The 23,138-nt window shown below is 36.4% G+C and overlaps 1 protein-coding gene and 1 long non-coding RNA gene across 2 annotated transcripts in view; both read left to right on the top strand.

The window, feature by feature from the left end:
- The window catches only part of LOC138170473 (uncharacterized), a 191,091-nt gene that overhangs the window by 99,497 nt on the left and 68,456 nt on the right, over nt 1-23,138 (top strand). The gene's annotated exons all lie outside the window — the stretch shown is intronic.
- TAF4B (TATA-box binding protein associated factor 4b) overlaps nt 1-23,138 on the top strand; it is a 190,722-nt gene that overhangs the window by 99,128 nt on the left and 68,456 nt on the right. Inside the window, exons 11-13 of the mRNA XM_069099834.1 lie at nt 4,325-4,455; nt 8,024-8,149; nt 12,413-12,469. Of these exons, the coding sequence (XP_068955935.1) occupies nt 4,325-4,455; nt 8,024-8,149; nt 12,413-12,469 (314 nt within the window). The remainder of the gene's footprint in view (nt 1-4,324; nt 4,456-8,023; nt 8,150-12,412; nt 12,470-23,138) is intronic.

Here is a 23,138-nt window from a genome sequence, read left to right on the forward strand (position 1 = left end):
TAACTTGCCCAAGGTTACATGGCTAGTATTTTTGTGTGGGTGTTAAGTGTCTCAGGCCAGAACTGAACTCGGGTCCTCCTGACTCCGGGGCCAGCGCTTAACTCACTGTGCCACCTAGCCACCCCATGTTCTGTGTATCTTTAAAAAAAGTCAGGTATACTTCATACTCAGGTAATCGAAGAAAATGTAGTGAGTACCTGCTATATATAAGGAATTTATATCTAGCACAAAAAGTATACTTTTCTTAATCTGATCTTAGAAGGCTTTATTCCTTTTTAGTCTTGCAGACAAATTAAAATATTCAAATTTTCCAAAGAGGAGATCAAGGCCAGTGTATGCTAGTTCTGAAATTTCAGTTCCAACACAAATGCACACCAAACGGTGACTGCATATTTCCTTAATGGGATGTTTGCTTATCTCTTCTTTGGATCTGTCAGTACATATATATACAGAGATAGCAAGTGTAAGGTATTCTGGGATAAACCAGATCCTTTGGTACTTTCTTGGTGTAGTTACTAATATGTGGTGATGACATATGCAGTTTTATCTACATATTTCTTCCATTCACCCCCATATGGGACTACTGTCATTAAGAGATGTGTTGACTGTTGGGTAAAAATAGATATTTTTGTTGCGCCATTATTCTGCTTCACTCCATACGAAATTTATTTCTAGCATAAAAGATCTTGATTGTGTGATGGGAAGGCATCAACATTGGCACACATATCCTGATAATCTGGGGCATTGTTTTGGGGTCAGGTATTTTGTTATTGGGAGAGGGGAAAGGCTATTTAGGAAGCAGACACTGTTGATCATATTATTTTAATGTAATGAAGTTGTAGGCAGTGTTCATTCCTCAATTATTTGGAAAGCTTTGAGGTTTTTCTCCCTACTTCAAAACATAGACCATAACTACTTTATATTTCCTGGGAAAAATTGGTGAAGACTAAGATCCTAATTTTGTAAAAGCAGAAAAAAGCCATTTTCCCTAAGAATTAGATTGAAAAACAACTCTAGTTCCTTTGAGTAATATTAGAAGATAAAACAAGATAATGTTCCATATTAGTAAATACAAATAATTTATGAAAGCCTTACAAGCCTCATTTAAAACTTACTTATATTTAGTAATCTTTTTTTCATTTTATAAAAATAAAATTTGTTTAAATGACATTTAACTATGATTTATTGTATTTGTTTTTGTGATTTCAAATACTTCAGCATGTATTTTTTTCATCTGTTGCTTGGTGAACAATGTTGCGAGTATCTTTGCAATGAGTAGGTATTGTTTTCAACTAGGTATTTCCCATAACTGTTTATCTGCAGTTTGTGTAACTTTATAGCATAATATAAAAATGGAAACTTTACTGTAAACATTTTCAGAGTATTATGGAGTAGGGATGGGAGGGGGGATGGATACATTTTATATGAACTTCATATTTTGCATAAACTTAAGCTGGTCATTACTTATTTAGAATGTCCCTGCCAACTTTAAGGGACCATATACAGATTGACAGTTGGATAGTCCTTACACATCAGAACCACACAGGGCAAATAACTTCTGTAAGCTCACGCAGGCAAAAAACAGGTGGGTATTGAACCTAGATCATTTGACTCCAAATCAGCTTTTCTCAAATTTTCTGGTCTTAGGACCCTCTTGTACTCTTAAAAAATTGAGAGACTTCAAAGAGTTTTGTTTGTATCTACTGATATTTACCATATTAGAAACTAAAACTGACTTTTTATATATATGTGTGTGTATCTATAGAAACACATACATAGACATATCTAAAATGAACACTAAATCCATTATATGTTAACACAAATAACATTTTTAAATGAAAAATAACTTTTTCAAAACCAAAAAAATTTTGAGAAGAGTAACATTGTTTTACAACTTTTGGGGGGATGGAAGGGAGCGCAAAAATCTCTTTAATGTCTGGTTCAATAGAAGACAATTGAATTCTTATATCTGCTTCTGCAATCAATCTTTTGTGATTTAAAAAAGAAATATATGACATGATAAGTCGTTGGAGAAAGATGAGTGTTTTAATAGGAAAATAAGGTCTTAGTATTATAAAAATAATTTTGACACTATGTATTCCCAGAGAATATTCTTAGAGATGCCCAGGGATATCTGGACTACATTTTGAGAGCTGTTGCTATTATTATATTGTTATATATTAACTGCTGTTAATAATAACAACCAGCATATAATATGTAGCACTTTTAAGATTTGTATAGCACTTTACAAATATTATGTCATTTAATTATATTTATGTTTATAATACTTTAAAGTTTGCAATGTACTTTATATACCCTGATTTAATCCTTAATACAACCCTGAGAGTAGTTTTTACTATTCTCCCACTATACAAACCCAGGGTCCTTTTTTAGCATACCATGCTGTGTCTTTCCCACAAGTGTCTTTCTGGTCCATAGATGGTATTAAAAAAAAAAACACCTCACAAAAACTATGTTGCTGTAAATGTGGATTGTTAATTTTCTTTTTTTAACACTTAACATAAATATATCACATCATCCCTTTTTTTATATTTGTATTAAAATTGCTTACGCCTTCTGTGATTATCTTATCTTCCAGAATAGTTAATTTTTCTGCTTTTGTATCTCTGTGTAGTTATGAATTCATAGCATGTCAGAGAAAACAGTAAAAACAGCGATACAATAGGAAAAAATTCCAGCTTTGACATCACGCATATGACCTGGAGTAAGTTCATTAACTCCTGGGCCTCAGTTTCCTCATCCATAAAATGAGAGAGAATTTGACTAAATAACTTCTTGGGTCCCTTCCAGTTCTTATTCTTTGATCAGTTAGTCTTTGCACTATAACCATGCTATCAAAATCTGATTGAAGAGGCAGTGGGAAGCTTTGTAGGTTTTTCATCCTACCTCATATTAGAGAGGAACCATCTCTCAAGATTCCTGCAAAGGAAACCAGACTTATCAGATCTGCTTTTTTCACTAACCTTGCTGTCTTACTGCCTGGCCAAGTTGAAAGGAGGTAATGAAGTGTTTTGTGGTTTAAAAAAAAATTCTTTGAGAAAGCCAAGCAGAATGTGGAGATGGAGACTCAAACTACTGTACTCAAACTACCGTTTTGCCAAACTTAGAGCAAAAATCAGTTAAATGATCATGTCAAAGAATGTAAGCTCTTTGAGGACAGGAACTGTTTGATTTTTTGGTTTTGGATCCCAAGGATCTAGCACAGAGCTTTGCTTATTGCCTTGTATTTAAATGATGTCTTATTAACTGAAAAGAGTTTAAAAAGAGAATTGAATGTTTTATCTTTGATGAGAGCATAAAGATTTGTCTCAGTCTTTTGTGTGCATGATCACATACATACTTAAGTATTTGTTTTTTCTCCCAAAAAAACAAAACCCTCATCATGCTCAAACAGGATAAACTCCCATACTGGCCATGTCCAAAAGCCAAACACTATTTTCAGCACCCTTAAAAGACTTAATTTAGCTACTGTTGTATGTACATTAATAGGTTTAAGTTTGTAGTGCAGATGGGTGGATACATACTTCAGAAATATTCTATAGCCACTCATGAGGAAGCACTGAAGTAATATTTTGCCTTTGGGTATATATTCCAAATTGTTTTCATGAAAATGTAATTTCTACATCTAATTAAGCAACTTTACCTTTCCCCGCTCTTTATAACAAAGACAGGGGACAATAACAGGCATACTCTGATAAGAGATTTTCAGATGGACACATATGAGATGGTAGTTATGAACCTGATTCTGTTCATAAATTGGCTGTCAGGTTGCTTGTTAACTTCGTAGAAACAAGGACCTTATAGGCACAAATAAAGTTAAGCATGAACAAGCAATGTGTAGGGTTTATAAGCATATAGAGAAAATAGTCGTATTACAAATTTGTTGAAATAAATTGCATGAATTGTTAACTACTGTGTTAAACCGGGCACAATGTAATTTTCTATTTTAAAAATTACTAAAATTAACAGAATATGTCACTAATTTCTACAGTTATTGTTCTCCCCCTTGAACACTAGACTTGATTTGTGTTCTTATTAACTTTGTCCTATAAATGACCTTGCATGGAGAATGATTCTAGGGGCTGAGTGAAACAATGTCTATATTTTCTGAAGCTTCAGGCTAAGTTTTATTAATGTAATGTCTAAGATCTTTGAAGTTGTGACTTTACCAGGAAAATCATAATCTCCAAACCTTTATTCATAATGGGTATGACTTCCAGGGGGAACAGAATACCTGCTGTGCTAATTATTTCAATTATCAGCTACTGCTAAAACATGTAATGGATTTTCTCTGCTTCCACAGGTAAAAGGCATGACATTATGGAACTTAACTCTGATGTTGTGAACTTGATCTCCCATGCTACACAGGAGCGATTACGAGGCCTTATAGAGAAACTGACTATAATTGCTCAGCATCGAATGACAACCTGCAAGGTAAAGGAAATCATTAAGGAAGTTTGAGTACTTTTTTTTTTCTTCTTTCCCATATTAAAAGGTTCATTTTTTGTGTGCTTCATGTTTTAAATATATTCCTAAGGAAATTAGCCAAGTTAAATTATTCTCTATTTGGTATTTGTATAAAATCATTTATGCTTTTGTTTCATAGTGTAGAACATGCAGATAATATGTACATGTAGATTTAACTACTTATCCAAAGATTTGTGGTCTCACACACTGAAGCTTTCAACTTCAGATTTCACCTCAATAAGTACATGTTTGAAGAGAAATAAATTGAGTGCCATGCTTAGCTTCCTTTTTGTTTTGTAAAAATGGTAGTATCATGGTTTATCATTCATGTACCCTGTTAATATAAAGCACAGGAACCCATTGAGTGAAAGCTGATGTCCCTGGTGAAAACGACTGCCTACATTTGTAAAAATCACAGAACCAAATGCGTAGTGTCCCTGGTGATGTGCTCACGCTCACTAGCCATTATCAAGATGAAGGCACTGGAGGCAGTTGTTAGTTTGGGAATGAAGAATGATTGGGTGGTGAGTAATAGAGAATAGCCTATCTCTTTTCCTCCATCAAAGAATACCAGAAATTGCATTTTGGAATAAGGATTGCATGTGGATGAGAAAAATCTAGGATGAAAGATCTTAAAACATTTGGGGTTTGTAGTATGGTCACCACCATGGTATTCTAGTCATAGGTTAAGAGGAATCCAGGGGAACATCAGCTGCCACACCACCGGTGAGTCCCCTGGAGCAATTGCCCTACTTTCTCTACTTCACTTGGACCTTTGGGAGGATGGGATTGTTGTGGCCAAGGTCCTCAAATAACATGATAATTCTTTTAGTGAAAACTTGTTGGGCTGAGCAACAGCCATATGAATTCAGCAGTAGAAAAGACTGGAAAAACAAAACCTAAGGGATGAAGTGCACTGTTTTCAGAGCCTCAGGGAGTGAAATTGTGTGTATTTTTTATTATTTTCTAGTCTTAGGCTGAACTGAACTTTGCGTGTGAAGCTTCTAATATTAATCTATCTTGAAGTATACTTATAGCTTCTATTAATTGTTTTTTTTCATTGGATTAAAAATGAGCTTCAGTCTCTAAAGCTTTGTTACTTTTTACATTTTTGAACAGTGCTCCTTCTAATTCTTTTTTTTTTAAGCAGCTATACTATTGTTTTAAGTATGCATACATCAGTATAGCCCTATTTTCATTGGATTATTCTTACACAAGTTTTAATATTATCTGTCAATACCAGGTAATGAAGTTTAGGAATTTGATGTTTTAGAAGGTCATGTTAAGCATTCTGAATACCATATGCTATTATGTGTAGTTTTTAGGCTGGAATTTATTTTATGCGCCGACAGCATCTGTTCTAGGGCTTTTCCTGCTCCTGGCAAGCTGGGTAGCATATTCTTTACCTTAAAGACCTCATTAGGAAAAAGACTGTGGTCTCCTCACCTTTCTGCCCCATACAGCTAACATCATTGCCCCCTGTTCCCCTAGGAAAGGAGTTATTCAGATAGAGGCAGCTACTGTATCCTCCTTTGCTTTAATTTAGCCATGTTTGACTTGAGTTTTGAATGCTTTGATTGTCATCACCCTTGCCCATGGTGCATGGATTTAGTTTCTTATACTTTAAACTCATCTGAATCATCATTTTTTCACTGTCTGTTTTGTCATTGTAATAGATACTTGCCACACTTATGAAGGGACAATTCTGTCATTGCTGTTGACATTTCTACTTTTTCTGATCCTTTTTCCCTTGTTGCTCTCTTTAGTTCTATACTTTAACATAGACTTTCTTGCAATGCTTCTTATTTAAATGGAACTCTGTAGAGAGGTAACAAGTCACAGGTGAGGGTACGGGGCACATAACTTGATATTGCTGCCAAGTGTTTTCCCACTGAAGAGATGTGCCTTATAACCTTCTCTGTAAGCCATTTGCTGCAGAGGTGGTTCACTATTTTCTCCACCTCAATAGGAAGATGCCTTTGTGGGATACGGTTTAGTTCTTGGCATTGATTACATTTGCTCTGTATTGTTTCTTTTATTCTTAGTAGAGTGTTTAATATATAGTGGTCCTAAAATTCTGTGAAGCATGCCTTTTTTTCTGATCATGCATGAAGAATTCAGCTGGGTCTACCAGCTGGGTAGACAGGAAGGAAGGTGGTGAGGTCAGGGTTACTATTTAAGGTTAGGGACTCAGTAGGAAGAGAGGGAGGAGCTCATTTGTGGAGCAACATCTGGAAAAGTAAAGAAAGATGCGTTATGCCAGGGGCAGCTGTATTTGAGTAGGAGAGATCTCAGCATGGCAATGAGATTGGGCCAAAACTCTGATTTGCACCCCCTTTCATTTAGTGTGTTGTGTTCCATGTTAAATTAAATCCTGTCAGTAAACTATCTCCAGAGTGTCTGAAAATGAAAATGGGTAAAGATGAGGTATTTAAGAAACCACTGGTGATTTTGTTTATACACTTCTATGGTTGGCCTGTAATTTATTCCATACTTTTAACTTGTATTATTTAACTCTATAAAGCATATGAGGATTCTTTCTGTATTAGACTGTAAGCAAAATAAATAGTACTGTTACATCTTTTCCCCTTAAAGTATGTAATACTCTTTTGATCTGGTTAAATACAAACAATAAAAATTTAATTTTAAAAAAATTCTGGGCATATGAAACTCACTCCCTTCTCTGCCCTCCCCTAGTTAATTGAAACCCTTATAAGTATAAGAATGAAAGAAAGATGAGAATGGGGACAGAAGGTATTTATGATTTTAGAGGGATTAAATATATCTATCTGTTGGATTAAATATTTCAAGAAACATTATTTCTTTTAAAAATTTACTATAGGGGCAGCTAGGTGGCGCAGTGAGAAAAGCACCGGCCCTGGAGTCGGGAGGACCCGAGTTCTGTTCCAGCCTCAGACACTTAACACCCCCCCCCACCCCCCACAAAACTAGCTGTGTAACCTTGGGCATGTTACTTAACCCCAACTGCCCTCCAAAAGGCAAAAAAAAAAAATTACTATAAAGGTCATCATTAAATAAATGAGTTAACATGAGTAGGGAGAATTTTTCTTAAAAGCTTGATGGCAAGAATTTTTTTTTGCTATTCTCTTCTATTCTTTCTACATTCTTAAGTTTGTTTTGATTATGTTGAAAACCATAGGATGGATGATTCCTTATAACCTAATGAGTGTCAAGTAATAGATTATATAATTTAGATTATGTAGTTTGTAGCTCAAATCTTATTTTCAGGTTTTTATTGATGACATTTACTATTTTGATATTCTAAGATATAAGCAAGGGGATTATTAATTTCACCTAAACTTTGGGGGAAAGTAAACACTTACCTCTATTTCTAGGGAAGATAGAAAAGACCTTTTTGATAGAAAGTGGCAGACATATAAATATTATCTCCTCACATGCATTTCTTCCATTGTATTAGTGTTAAAATCATGGGCTTTTCTTATCCAAAGAACTATATGTATGAATATATAATATTCATACTCAGCTCTTTAATCATTTGTCTGTTTCTTTCCAGGAGAGTGAAAATTACGTCATGTCTAGTGATACCAGGTCGCAGCTTAGATTTCTTGAGAAGCTGGATCACATTGAAAAACAGCGAAAGGATGAAGAAGAACGAGAGATGTTGCTCAGAGCAGCTAAGGTGGGGGTCTTCTTATCTTAGCAGCAAATGAACTTAATGATGAGGTCAGAATTCATTTGATTGCTTGCCTTCTAGTTATGTCAGACAAAATATACCTGTTTTTTCTCAAATCTTTCTGAGAAATCTTGATTTTGATATCAACTCAAATCTGATTGGTCGAGGTCAGTAGGGGCAGTCATGTTAGTCTGTTCAGATATATATCCATTAAGGCATAACATTTACAATATTATTGGAAAAAGAGTGGTGAAATGAGGAAGCAAAAATATTTGATGGTAGAAGGAAAGACATAATAGATTAAAGTCCAATTGTATCAGGCAGTGATTTTTATTTAATATTGTATTGGACTTATGCCAAATGGAACCTGGCATGGGCAAGCCATGTCACTTAATTTCTTTGGGTCTCACTTTTCCCCACTAAAAAATGAGAACAATTTCCTTCAAGCTCTAAATCCTATGAAAGCAAGCCTATATTCTTGGATAGCCCAAGTGTCCCTACCAGCTATGTCCCTACCAGCTATTTAGAGATTTTACAACTTTGAGTTAGACAGCAAAACTTAAAAGGCTGAGATTTCACAAAGCATATCCCTTGACTTTGTAACTCTTCAGTGTCATTTCCTAATCCTTCTTTGGCCTCCTCCACAATCAAAATGTTAAAGATCTCACTTAGTTTCACAGAATCTAAGTTGGAAGAGACTTTGTAGACTTCTAGTCTAACCCAACCCCTCTACTCGTTTCTTGAATTACTGATTTGAGGAACATTTATCGGTTTCGCTGGCAGAGTTTGCAGGGATAATAGCTTCTGAGTATCTTAAAACTATTGAATAGTATACTGATTAGTTTCATGGTATAACCTCCTTGTCCCAACCGTTAGCTTATTTTACATTTCATTTCTCTTATCCCTCAACTCCATTATTGCTATTATTAGCATCTGCTATCCCACTGATCCTTTCTTTTTGGCCTCAATTCTTTTGGACAAAGAAAGGACAAGGCATTACAAGCAAAGGATCATTAGAGTCCCTTCTATTTCTAAAACTATAATCCTATGATTATAGGTTTAACAATTTCTTTCTCATTCTTAACAGTGTAGAAATCCTAAAAATAAAAGACAAATTTTACCTGCTTCTCTCTACCACCTTGCTTTCTCTGGGGGAAACTTCTCTTTTGGGTGGGGGCAGGACTGAGAAATGGCAGTTTAGAAGGGGTTGTTGATTTAGAGGATAAATTGGTGAATTACTGACGTAATGTTAAATTACTTTCCACCAACTGATTGTTTTGTGACTGAGCAAGTCAAGAGGTAGGAACCTTTACCTCTGATATACCCCAGTAAGATTTAATATCTCTAAGGCACTTAACATCATTCTTTGAAGAACAGTCTAAATTGAAGATGTTATTTTATGATAAGCAAATAGAATGTTATTGTTAGTATATTTTATTGATATGAAATAGTTACACAGATGAATCGTAGTGTCTCTGCCACCTCCCTGGCAGAAAAAACAGACCCCCCTATAAACAATGAATCATTCTAAATCCTTGAAAAACTTTCTGCCATCTAGTATTGGGACATTATTGACCATAATGTAATGCCTTGTTTATGTAACATTTCTTGAGAAAATAAGGGATGTATGTAGTTTGCAGTAGTGCTAAATTGAAACACACAAGATTTGTTCAATTTGATATATAATTAAAAAGGCATTATGGCATAATGGATAATGTTGGATTTGGAGTTGGGAAGGCCTGGGTTAAAATTGTACTTTTCCCATGCACTTTTCACACAGTGTCCAAATCTTTTAACTTCTTTGAATCTCAGACAACTAAAACTTTAAGTTTAAAGCATTTGTGGTCTGCATTGGTGGAGTGAGGTCCCAGTACTACCACTCAGTCACAGGTCCCTTACGAGTTCTTTACTATTGGATCTATTCAGTATAATTAAATGTTATTTGCATTGGTTAGCATTGAAATAAAGTTATCTTGGTAGAATTGGAGCTAAAATTAGAGCTCTAACTAATTAGATTTTTAGTTCCAAGGAGAACTTTGCAGCTACTTAATGGAGGTTTTTAAAATGACAGTGTTCTTAAACCTTATTTTTTATGTTGTCCTATAATACAGATAGCCAAGAGGTTACTCAGTGAAATTAGTAGCAGGTAAACATGTACAACAAAGGAAAGCACTTCACCTTTTGTTTGGTTAGTGATTGCAGAATTTCATAGTTAGAATAAATTTTAGCTTAGATTTATATGGGTTGGATAACTTTATGAAGATGAATATATTTGCGTGTATTTAAATGCATTGCTCCAGGTTAAGAACTGGTGGCTGTTGGGGTCAGGAAGAGCTCCTTTTCTGTTCTCTCACTACAGAATTTAATAGTTCTTCCTTTTTTTTTTTTTTTTTGAAACATGGCATCTGACACTTTTCAGAATCAGAATTAGAGAGTTGGAAAAAACCTCAGGGGCCACCTAGTTCAACCCGTATTTGAAAGGGATCCCCATTATACCATGTCAGGCAATTAGTTATCCAGACTATAGGTAGAGGAACCCCTAAAGCAACCTCAGCTGCTCTAATAGTTAGGACATCTTTCCTGACATCATGTTGTGTGTTTCCTTCACTCATCTCTCCTGCCTTGGTCCTCTGGAGCCAAATAGAGCAATCTCATCTCTCCTTCACATGGCAGCCCTTCAGATATTTTAGGTCCTGCTGTCCTTCCCCAGCCCTTCTATGGGCTAAACATACCCAGTTCGTTCACCCCATCCTCATATGACGTGGATTCAGGGCCCTCCACCATTCTGCTTGTCTTCTTCTGGACGTTCTCTAACTTATCAGTGGCCTTAAATGGTGGCACACAGAACTGAATGCCATGCTGAAATAAGGTCTAGTGATGGTGGGAGTGGAGTTGGAAGGGCACCTTGCGACTCCTGAAATCTAACCTGTGCCTCTCTTCATGTAGCCCAAGATTTCATTACCTTTGGGGTTTTTGTTTTGTTTTGGTTTTTGGTTACCCCGATTTCTGTTAACTTTTGAGCTTGCTGGCATTTAGAACCTCTAGATCTATTTTTACAGCAGTGAAGTTCAGTCAGCTGAATTTATTAAGCATCTTCTTTGTGCTAGATAATGTGCTAAGAACTGGGGCACACAAAAGAACAAAGAAAGCAGTTTATGTCCTCAAGAAGCTTATGGTCTTCCAGAATTATCATATTCTGTCATGCATGCGTTCTTGCCTAAACTACAGGAGCATAGGGGTCACCTCTTCCTTTTGATATCTTTGGAAATGTGTAGCATCAATGCTTTGCCACATAGGAACGAAGGGAGGAGACTGTGCCTATGATTGCACTGATACATGAAGAGATAAGTGACTGTCCACAATTGCATAACTGTCATGTGTCAGAGAAGGGGTTTGAATCCTGGAGCTTCTTGCCTTCCTGACCAGCTCGCTGGTCTTTAGGTCATGTTGCCTCTTGCCTTGAAACATAGAAGATGTTTAACAAATATTTGTTGAATAGATGAGGAAGAGTTTAGACTCTAATGGATTACCAAACCTATAAAGAAGGTTTGGTGTATTCATTTTTCTTTTCTTCCCATATCCAAAGAAGTAGATTTTTTAGGAGGTTACGATCTTTTTTTTTGCTTTTTGGAGGGCTATTTTGGGGTTAAGTGACTTGCCCAAGGTCACATGGCTAGTTTTTTGTGTTAACTGTCTGAGGCTGGATTTGAATTCAGGTCCTCCTGACTCCAGGGCCGGTGCTCTATTCACTGAACCACCTAGCCGCCTGCAGGAGGTTACAATCTTGTTGAAAGCCAGGCTCTGTTCTTGACTTGCCGCTACCTGAAACAGATTGAGTTCCTCTGCACCATGTTCCTGAAGGGTTTCACTAAGAGATCAGCCCACTTTGGTTGGAGTACTTAAGTCTGAAAGCATCATTCTTTTTCACTCTCTCTTCACGCCATCTGGTTTTGATGTCTGCTTCAGACATGAACAACGTCATGCCTCAACTGGACCTGACCGACAGTGTTAGCATCATTTTCAGCATAAGCTTCCTTCAGGCTAGAGCAGCAGCAGCAATAGCAACAGCAGGCCCAGCTGAAGAGCAAGGAGGGGAGATGGGGGAAGGGGAGAACAAGGGGGTGGGGAACCAAACCTGGATTCTGGCATTTGCCCCTGGAGCTAGGATTTTCAATCACAAGAGAAAATTGTCATTTATTAAATATTTAACGGTTGCCGTGGTGTTTAGATGCTAGTAATTTCTATTACAATTTTCTTTTCTTTTGATAGAGTCGTTCTAATAAAGAAGATCCAGAGCAGCTGCGATTAAAGCAGAAAGCCAAAGAGGTAAGACTTAGAGCTCACCATGCTCGCTGCCTTTGTGTTTGAGAGAAGGGTGGCAGCAGTGCTAGCCTGCCAGCAATTAGGTCAGGGTTTATTTTGCTGTGGCATACCATTTGCAGAGGCCTTGGGGAAGGACAGGAACTGCCACAGGCAAGGGCAGTACTTCAAATAAGGTCAATGAATTATGAGTTTTCCGTTTAAAATTTATTTCCAAGGCTCAGGCCTGTCTAGAAATGGTTCTTTGTAAAGTATAGCACTGCACTTGGTAGGAATATAATGTGGGATTAAAAAAAAAAAGGAAACTTTTGAGATTTAGCATCTGGGACTGTACAATAGGCTACATTTTTCCAGGGTAATTGTTCGTTTTGTAAATCTGATACTGCTTATAATTCTTTGGCTGGGAGGCGGTACTGGGATTTAGTTTTAAATGGAAAATGCCTCTGGCTTTTAATTTTCTGGGCCCAGCAGTTTTCTGTTCTGGAATGGAGCCCTTGTTTCACACAGTTCATGTTTAGCTGCAGGGGTTTTAGTTTATAGCTTAGACTGGTTAAGCTTTTACTCCCAGAGGCCTCTGCATAGCAACTGTAGAAATCAACAAATAAGTTCATTTATGTCTGCAGCCTCCTCTCAGTAGCTGACTTTTTACATTTCCCAATATCCATTTCCTGACTTTTCTAGCCTCAGAGAAAAAAGCTCCACTAATTGGAGCTTATTTTAATTGAGCCTTAATATTGGATCTCACTGGAGTTGCCCCCAGAGCTACTGGGAACAGAATGAAATGAAAGTACCTAAGGTTGAAGATGTGGTGTGTGTATGGGGGTGTGTGTGAAATTTTTCACTTGACCTACAGATTCTTTTCCCTGCTGAATAAATCATCAAGCCTGTTCACATTTCTGATTAAGGATCTGACAGCAGACGATAATAAAGACAATTGAGGTGTGAGACGTGTGATATGGAGCTGAAGAAATTGGTTTCTATAGTTACTTGACTGATTTCATGCAATTTTTAAGGATCTTTGTGCTAAATGAGAGCGATTTTCTGAGCAACCTTTTTCCTTAACTGTGCCTCTTGAACTATGAAATTTGTTGTTGCTTAACATTGCTGCACTTGGCTCCTAGGTGCCAGCAGCAGCAGCAGGTTATTTATGAATGTTTTAAAGGCCCTTATTGTTTGGATTAATGTAGGAGCTGAGGCAAAACAAATGGAAATCCTGTAAGATATTCTTGCGACGAATTGTGTGGTGGGTTTTCACTTAAAGTAGGAGAAAATACTTGGATTTGGAGGTAAAGGAGTTCAGAGATTAAACTGGAAGGGATGATCAGGTGGGGAGCCTTTCAGGAAGGGGATCATGAGATGGGAGTGGGGAACAGTTTTATTTTAAACCAAAAATACAACTAATCTTACTCTTTCAAATGCAGATTTTATCTAAAAATCCTAAGGGTGGGAACTGGACAAACAATGCTATTTAAGTCACCGTGAATTCTAGCTTTATTTGGGATTGCCTCCTATAGCCCTGAATTGAATTTGTACTTTAAAATTTACTTTAAAGATTAAGTCTTCTTGACCTCTTGTCTTCATTTCTAGAAAATGACAGATTGATTACTTCTTATCCTTAAAGGATTCATGTTGCCTCTGCTACCCTCATAAGCAGCTGGACTTTTTAGATTAATTATTTCCTTTTTGGTTTTTAATGCATCAGGTTCAGTGACATTGAGAAAACAATGCTTTTAAAATATTCCGTCAACAGAAGGGAACTTTTTTTTAAAAGAGCAAATAACAACATAAAGCATTTCTTTTTGTTTTGGGAACATTTAGTAGCTTATGTGCCACCTTCATTTTTCAAACAAGATAGAAATTAAAGTGGGGAAAAAAGACTTATTTTCTAGTCGGAAGACTTGGATTTGAATCCTGGCCCCCTGCAGTTTTATTACCTGTATGATGTTGAGGAAGCCACTTAAAACATCTGGGTCTGAGAATCTTCCTGTGAATGACTAGGGGGTTGAATTCAGTGACCTCCAAGGTCCCTTCCAATCTTAAATCTGTGATCATGTGAACAAAAGAGAAGTGATAAGCCAGATGATTCTTAAATTGAGTTATTGAATAACTAAACAAAAATCTTACTACTGATTCTTACTATGGAGACAATGTTTAAAAACCGTATTAAGGGATTATTTTGTTCCCCCAGCATTTATTAAGTAGGTAGTGCTCTGCAGTGGAGAAAATTCAGAATTTAGATAAGATCTTTATGACACACATTGACTTTATAGAAATAATGCTTAGTAAATAATAAGCCCATTAGGAAGATGCAAAAAGGACTGCTTTGTGAAGCCTGATAAAGTTCTTACTAGCAGGGAGTGATCTTGAGCAGGTAGCTTTTTAGTTGGTCTTTGAAAAGATGGGAGTAAATTGAAGAAGCCAAGAGGCAAAAGAGAAGAATTTTCTAGGTAGAAGGAGCACAAGGCATATCCGGGAGACTACGCACACGCCCGTGTGGGTATGTCCCTGCATGCGTGCGTGCACACAGCAGATAATAATCCAGTTTGATGTCTTGTTTTGCTGTTGTCCCCTCCAACTAAACTTCTTAAATACCTGGATGTACTCAGTAAAGGATGTCTCCTGCTCTGAAGAGGTACTCATTGAGTCTTTTGTGACAGAGGTATTCTTTCCATTTTTTGAAAGTAGTCCTTTTTGGTGACGTAATATTGGAATGGGACTAATGGTAACAGTGACACTACATAGGATTCAGAGGTTTGGAGAGGTCATGTAGCAATTCTTAACTCCCAGTAAGTTTGCCAGGAACTATGTGTCAGCGTTACTTTATGACTTGGACTCTTATCCTAGAAAAATGAATAACTTCTTAAAATCTGATTTTATAATCTGTTTTATTTACCTTTCTTGGTTAAGGATCCTCATAAAAAAAGATTTTTGTCGTGTCCCTTAATGCTTGATTATTCTCCCCTATGCATTTGTTGAAACCATTCATTCCCCTTTGGGGGGGGAGGGGCAGAAGGGCAGGGTGGTAGGTGGTTAGTCTTCTAGGGTCATATTGTGCTAAATTGTGAGAGCCTGTAGAGACGTACTGCATTTCCTTTTCTTCTCTTCCATTGACTGCCTACAGATTTGTCACTATTGGCACATTCTTTTTCTTTCTAGGTTTCCTTTAGGTTTGCCTCCAGCCAGTCCTTGTTCCATTGAAGTATTTCATACCACACACTATTCTTACTGACCTTGTAGGTTGCCCTTTTGTTTGAAAATATTCTTGTGGTCTGACTACATTGTCTGTGGGTGGTATCCCTGTAGTGCAAGTGTTGTATTTCATACTTCATTGGTTACCATTCTTTTTTTGCAATTGTGTGAGATATCCTTAAAATTTCAAAACAATAGGTGTCATGTCTTTCTCTGTCCCAGTTCACTGTTTGAAAAACCTTTACCTAAAAAAGATGCATAGAGGAAGTTTTCTTGGATATTTCCCTAAAACATAAGTGCTGGCACCCCACCAGGACCTCTTATTTATACAAAGTTTTAAATAGATCTCCTAATTGCTAGATCCTATTTTCAGAGGAGGAGGAACATCGGCATTCAGTGCAGCTGCAGACACGTCTGTGATGGTAATCTAGGATACACAGTGCACATCTAACTCTCAGTGTTTTCCCCTTTTGCCATATCTTCCAGAATTCTGGGGTGCATACCATCTGGCCTTTAGAGTTCAGACATTCTAATGCCTTAATCACTTGTTATATTGTGATCCCTATTTCCCTTTGAATTTCTTTTTCCTCCCCTGGGAAATGTGTGTTTAATGCATCTGCACATACTGAGACAATGAATTAATTTAATTGTGTGCCCAACATTCCCATTTCCATTAAGTGTCAAAGAAATGAATGAAGAAAGAGCAAATTGTATGAGAGAGTGCAGGAAATACACCTGCTGATACCTTAACTTCCTTGTGTACCCTGTAGAAATTATGCACTGGAATGCATGTCAAGGATTTAAAACAGGGGAATAAGAAACTTTACTCTGAAATATTGGGGAGTTCACAATCTACAGAAAAGATGCTATATGAAAAGTTAAATAATGTAAGCCACTGAACAACATGTGGTATACAGTGACATAAGGGCATTAAATAATAAATAAAAGTGTTGGACCATAAGGCTAGTAACAGAAGCAAAGTAATGTGACTTGGGAAAGGAAAGGGAAAAGTATATATTTTTAAGATGAGATTAGAAAAGATAGAGTCAATGAAACATTGTTAGTTTAATAGGCCAGCTATTAAATTGTAACAATCTGTGTTTAAACTCTACACTAGTTTTGAGTGGGCCTAAAGCCATGGAACACTGAAGAGGGCAAAATGAAATTTTTCATTAAAAACTAAATTCTAGCACTCAAATTTAATGCACTATGGAGAGGAGAGATTCTTGAGACCACAGGCTATAAAAAGGATATGTCTGTAGTAGAACAGAGATGAAAAGGTTTCAAAACACTGATCTTCTGAAAGAAGAAAGAGGGGAGGGGCTTTAATCCTTTTTTTTTTTTTACTCCTTCAAAAGTACTAAGGATGAGATAAAGAAAAATATGGTGATGTGGGGATCTTGGGATATTTATTATCTTGAACTAGAACAGTGAAGCTCTATTAATGACCACAAAACACGCTTTTTCATTAAATTTAAAACAGTAAGACGAGGGTACTCTAAATTATGGTCTCCACAGCCCACATGATAGTAAGCAATTGATAGCCCTTCTCTAAATATTAATGAAGAGTTTCAAAGGCTAATTGATTTCATTTAGTCTATTTGGAGACTTGGCACGTCATAGAGGCTTGACTTGGTTATATTTCCTGTTTGGTTGAGTTAATACTGCATGATAAAGAAGATACCACAATTCATTTGGGGCTTCATACTTTTTTCAATAGTAGACTCAAAGTATTCCTAAATCTAATTATAAGTTTTTCCCTAGTATAGATAGTTGGGAAACAAAATTCTTCTGATTTTTATTCTAGGGAAAGCAATGGGGCATAGGAGGTAAAAGAGTAGATAAATCAGTAGCAAGAAATACTCTAGTTGTTAAAAACAACAAGAAGAAATAATAATAGAGACATTTCTTTGCCAAGCCCACAGTTTTATGTTTGTAATTATGTTTGATGGGAAGAACTGAAAGGAAAGGAAAAGTATGTGTGTATATGTATTTTAAGAGAGGGAGATGGAGACAGATACTAGATGGACTAGAAGTTGTATTTGAAATGCATGAAGTCACACCAGTTTCAGGACAAGGGAGGGGGAATGTGCATTACTATTATGGGGTGCACTTCAGAGTAGATAGGCAGAGTCAAGGAGACATTGTTTGAACTGAGGAAGAGGGAGCAGGGACAGCCTTTGATGACTTACTATCATTACTAGCATCTCTACTCTCCAGAAGTTCAGAAAGCTGAAGTTTCATGCCCACTGGCCTCTATCATGGGAATTTACTTGGCTTTCTGAGTGGGAATAATCAGGCCTTGAATTGGTTGAGTATAAAGAATGTTGTCTAATGATTAATTTTGAGAATTCAAAGGTAATTCCTGGTATTTATATATGGTTTTCAATGGATTTCTTTGGGAAGGGTAGTAGATACTGACTTTTTGTAACTTGTTTGTATATGTTTTATGGGATTCTTTTTTGATTTCAAGGTTAGTCAATCATTATACTTTTATAGTACAAACTGTACAGCTTAAGTTTAGAAATTTTAGTTGTAGAAAATTATGTACAGTAAATTTGCAATTTTAAGCTAAAGAAGGGATAAATCAATGAGAATACTGAAGTTGGTTAATGTTTTGGTGTGATGCTTGTTTAATTCATAGCAAGGACCTTGTCTGGGTTTACAAAGGTGAGTAATATGATCAGATCTCTCCTATCTTTGAGATTCACTCAATAGTGGGACATTGTCTTCTCTTAGCACAGAAATAATAGTGAATAAACTTAGATGTATTTATTGTCACTTTTTATTCAGCAATTTCCATAAGAATATGTGCTCCGTGGCCAACTGGTAGGCTCCAATGAAGATGCCACATGGGTATTGTTGGGTCCCTGATGCAGGCTTGTTTGGGGAGGGAAGGGATGAATCTCCCAAGCTTGCATAATACCATGTCAACACCAAGGGCAGAGTGTATAATGCAGTTCTAGTTGTCCATCCCTTTTCTTTTTATATTCCCTTCTGAAGAGTTGATTTTGATCCATTTTGACCCTTTAATTGGTGTAGAGTGTGATAATTACTTACTTTCCTGCTTCTAGTTTTCAATTTAGGAATATTTTTTGACCTTGTGGTTTAGGCCTTCCTTTTTTAAGATATGTGCCCTTGGCATATAGCCTAGGGTGGCCTTTGTAGCTTTGGCAAAACTCTGTCATGTATGGGATGGTACTTTTTTAGGAACAAGTCAGGAGTATTTTTAAAGGAAGTGAAAACTTGACTTATGTAGATATCTTTCGCTTACTGGTGGGTAGGGAGACAAATCTCCCAAATTGGGTTTTTATCAGATATTCTTAAGTGTAGGCTAAGGTGAAGGGTTTTTACATGGAAGTACTTTTATAAGAATCCTAAAAGTGTGATGGACAGGGGGGAAGGGAGGATTTTCTTGAGTAAGGTGTTTAACTGTAGTTACAGATGATGAGTATTTGCACGCTGAAATCCAGGATTGAGCTAATAATTGCCTTTTGAACTTTACTAATTTTTATATAACTTCTCATTAAGCAAGTGAAATCCTTTTCCTACTGTCTTTCTGGTGTGGATATGAGCCCAAGTTCTTGAAAGTTAGGACAATGGAATGTAAGCCCTGATACTTTATAAGCCCTACTACCCTGGAAAGAAGCCAGGTGGTTGTGTCTTCTTAGAGAATTACTTAGCTAAGTTGAGAGAAGACCATCAGTAGATTGGCTCTAGGGTAGAATTTTTCAGCCAAGGGAACTCTTGAAAACTGTTTACAGAGTTTTAGAGGGGTGGTGATCCTTGTTGGGAGATAGTAATAACCAAATGGATGAAACTTCATATCCTTGAAATAGTCAAGCAAATTATTCATTATGAAAGTCAGAGCAAGAACTGAGCTTAGTACCTCATGGTATGTTTGCCATCATTTTCATCAGACTACTTTAGACATTCTTTTTTATCTATGTTAGCTGTTTTTATTTTTTCTAACTTAACTTATAGTTGGATGACAGATCTAAGCCTATAGCATTGAATTTGTTTTTCATCATTTTCCATTTTTCATGTCTTTTCTATACTTAATTCTTAATACTTGGATTAATATATTGTATGACATTCTTAAAACAAAATGGAGTTTAAATTAATGTCTGGCTATAATTTTGCTTTGTATAATATACATTAGAGTTCTGCTCTAATACTGTTTATGTATATGACCAGTGTAGAGGTGACCTTGGATTGTCAAAGCATTTGCCCAGCTTGCCAGAAAGGCTTCAGCTATGGGCTTGGACCTTGTGATGGATTTTGTCTATCATGATCATCTTAAGTAATTTTGGAGAACTCATCACTAGAAAACTGGCCACAGGGTCTGACTTTTTTAGCCATAGATAGCAACTCAGGCATGCTGTCTGCTGAGAGAAACATATTGTATTCCATGTGGGGAGAGAGAATAGCCATGATGTTACACCTGTTGCCATTTGAAATGTTTAGATGACTATTGAATAATTTATTTATTGCAGATAGACTTGTGTGATTCCAGTGGTTTTAGTTTCCCATCTTTTACTTCCCTTTTATTTTAATATTTTGTTTATGCTTAAAAAAAAAGCTAAAATAATAGACTCTCAAAGCTTGTGTAATTTCTAAACCAAGCTACTTCATATCATTAAGCCATAGATCAAAACCATAAATTTTATTTAGAAATGACTAGGAATCTAGTGCAAATCATAGAAAAGCAGGCACGAGAATGTACCCTATTGTAATTATCCTCTTGTTCTCACCCAGTTATGTCAGACAGAAGAACTCTATTTCTAGGGTATTGATTTTAATTTCTTTGAGTCCCTTTACCTTCTTTGCAATTATAGTTTTAGAGAGTTAAACCTAGAGCAATGAGAAGTTAAGTGACTTGCCCAAGGCTATGTAGTCAATATGTCTCAGAAGTCTTCCTGACTCTTGAGTCTATCTCTCAACTCATTATGATATAATATGCCTCTTAATACACAAAATATTCCTCCTTCCACTATGCAGTACTTAATAAACCCTATCCTTCTTGCTTATCACCACATTAGCTCCAACAGCACTCAAGGACCATGTAAAAAATACATAGAAAAATATATGGTGGAAAAATATATGCCATACTCACACTAAGGAAATTATGGACCCTTGAAGTCTGTATAATACATAGACCAGTATCCAATGAGCAGTGTCTGTGCAATTGAACAGACCTTGAAGTTTTGCTGAACAGTGAATGGTGAGTGTCAGTCACTGAATATATTTTACTAGAAACCAGTTGTCAAAACTCTGGCTAAAAACCTTCTTAAAACTGAAGTTTGATAGAACTCTATTATTTTAGCTTGAGGAAGCAAAAAAGGAGCTAGCTGTAAAAGATACTGATACGTGAGAATGGTGGAGCAAATGAAATTCCCTTTCCCCAGGCAAGCCTCTAGCTCAGTAGATGACTGTTTATACCGAAGTGAGCTTAGTTGTTTAAATTGTCATCTTCACTCACTGTTGATATCAAAAGTACCTGAATACCCTGAACTTTATGCTTTTCCATTCAGAACTATCAAATTTAAAAACAAAAACAAAAATCTTTCTGCTAGCAGAGATGTGTGTGTGTTGCAATTGGTTATTTGTGGTTGTGAGAAACTTTCTCAAAGGTTTAAATTTAATGTGCCATCCCAAACAGTAGTCCATTAGCCATTCTTTTGGGGTTATGAACTTTGTAGAAATGTTGAGTATGAAACTTAAGAAAGCTGAGAAAAGTGTAATTTGTCTATACCTTGAGAAAAATAATGCACTAGGTAGAATATGAAGTGAAGAACATAGGTCAATTTTAAAACCTTTCATTTTGTATGATTACAGCTGTACTACAAATGCCATTTCTCTATAGGAAAGGACTTAAAACATACCTTGCCTTTTGATTTCTGCTGCAGGTCAGATTAACTAAAATGGCTATTTTGTCACATAGAAGTTTCTGGCTGTGGCAACATCAGACTTTTAAAATGCTATTTTTTTCTTATTATTAAAAAGGCCAGCAGCAACAAAGGGTATTTTACAGCTTCTGAGACATTTTCTTGGCAATTTGATTTTTTTTAATAGAGTTTTTTTTAAAAATCGGTACTGTAGCTTTTGGGAGCAAGTAGAAGATGATGCTTTCTTTTCTAGTTCTTGTGTATGAATTGATCTTATACATAAGATGTGGGGAGTATTATGGGAAGATAAAAAGGTAGGTTTGAGCTTTTTTGTTCACTTATTTAACACTGTCATATGCTAAGTATATGTGGAGTTCTCACTGTTAGTGGGTAGTGAATGTTATATTTTGATAAACATCAGCATGAAGATAGCACTCAGCTGCTCATGGATCTGTGATCTTACCTCTCTGATGTAAATCACAGCCCACCCATTGTCTCTCTCCTCTGTGTCTTTCCCATAAGTTAACCATACAGACTTCACAGGGAGTCTGCCAAATGTGTTGTGGCAGTCTCCCTCATCTGATCCTAACGTCTTGAAGATACTAAAGCAGCATGTGCTTTGTCAAGGGGGACAGTCCTTACAAAGTAACAGAGGTGGGAGATTGAACACCATATGTGAAGAGCAACAAATACTCCACTTTGACTGGAATGTAGTATGTGTGAAAGAAGGTGATGTCCTTGGATCATAGAAAAGTAAACTGATGCCAGATGGTGAAGAACTTTAAAAAGCTAAACCCAGCAACCCATGTCTGGAGGTTCATGAGGTACCATTGTAAGAAACGTGGAAGCATTGCTATGGATTAGGAAGACCTGGGAAAGAAATTTGGTCATAGATGGTGTCCATCATTACTGCTGATTCAAGATAGTAGCTGTGGAAGAGAAAACTACATTTGGGGTGTTCCCAGTATGTTAAATGAGATGGTGACAGAGAATAAGATTTGTATTTCTTAATCCTGACTGGAGGTGTAGGACTGATAGGCCTCTCTACCCCTTAGTATTCTTATTTTATACCTGAGTATTCTTAACAAGGTCTGATTTAAAGTATTTGTGCCTAGATACTGGGAAATCAGATTAAGAGAGCTTTAAACCAAGAAGGAAGAGGATAAACAAAATCTTTAAAGCCAGATAATACAGAAAATGTCAGGAGTGACACAGGAAGAAAAATGTTAGTAGAGAGGAAACAAGTTTACAGGAGGAGGCATGGTTCAAAAAGAAGCAGGGACAGGGACTCGATCTGTGATTTTAATAGAAAGTGAACACTTGAATAAGAAAACTCTTTCTACCAATGCAGGTCAGCACTAGAGAATTACTTAAGAGGATTGAGAAATGAAATGTTTTGCCAGAATCATATAACCAGTATGTATCAGAGGTGTTCTTGCTTCCAAGGCTAGGCACTCTAATCACTATGCTACACTGTCTCTCCAAAAAGTGAGAATAGTGGTAAAAAAAAAAAAATCCAGTTCTCATACTGGTATATATAAATGTGCCAATTGTGGGTACAGAATACAATTAGGTCTTGATTAGTGTAAATTGTGAAT

The sequence above is a fragment of the Petaurus breviceps genome, unplaced genomic scaffold (assembly GCF_028583685.1).
Source record: "Petaurus breviceps papuanus isolate PSGF00001 unplaced genomic scaffold, PetGlider_PUasm1.0 38, whole genome shotgun sequence".
Classification (NCBI taxonomy): Eukaryota; Metazoa; Chordata; class Mammalia; order Diprotodontia; family Petauridae; genus Petaurus; species Petaurus breviceps.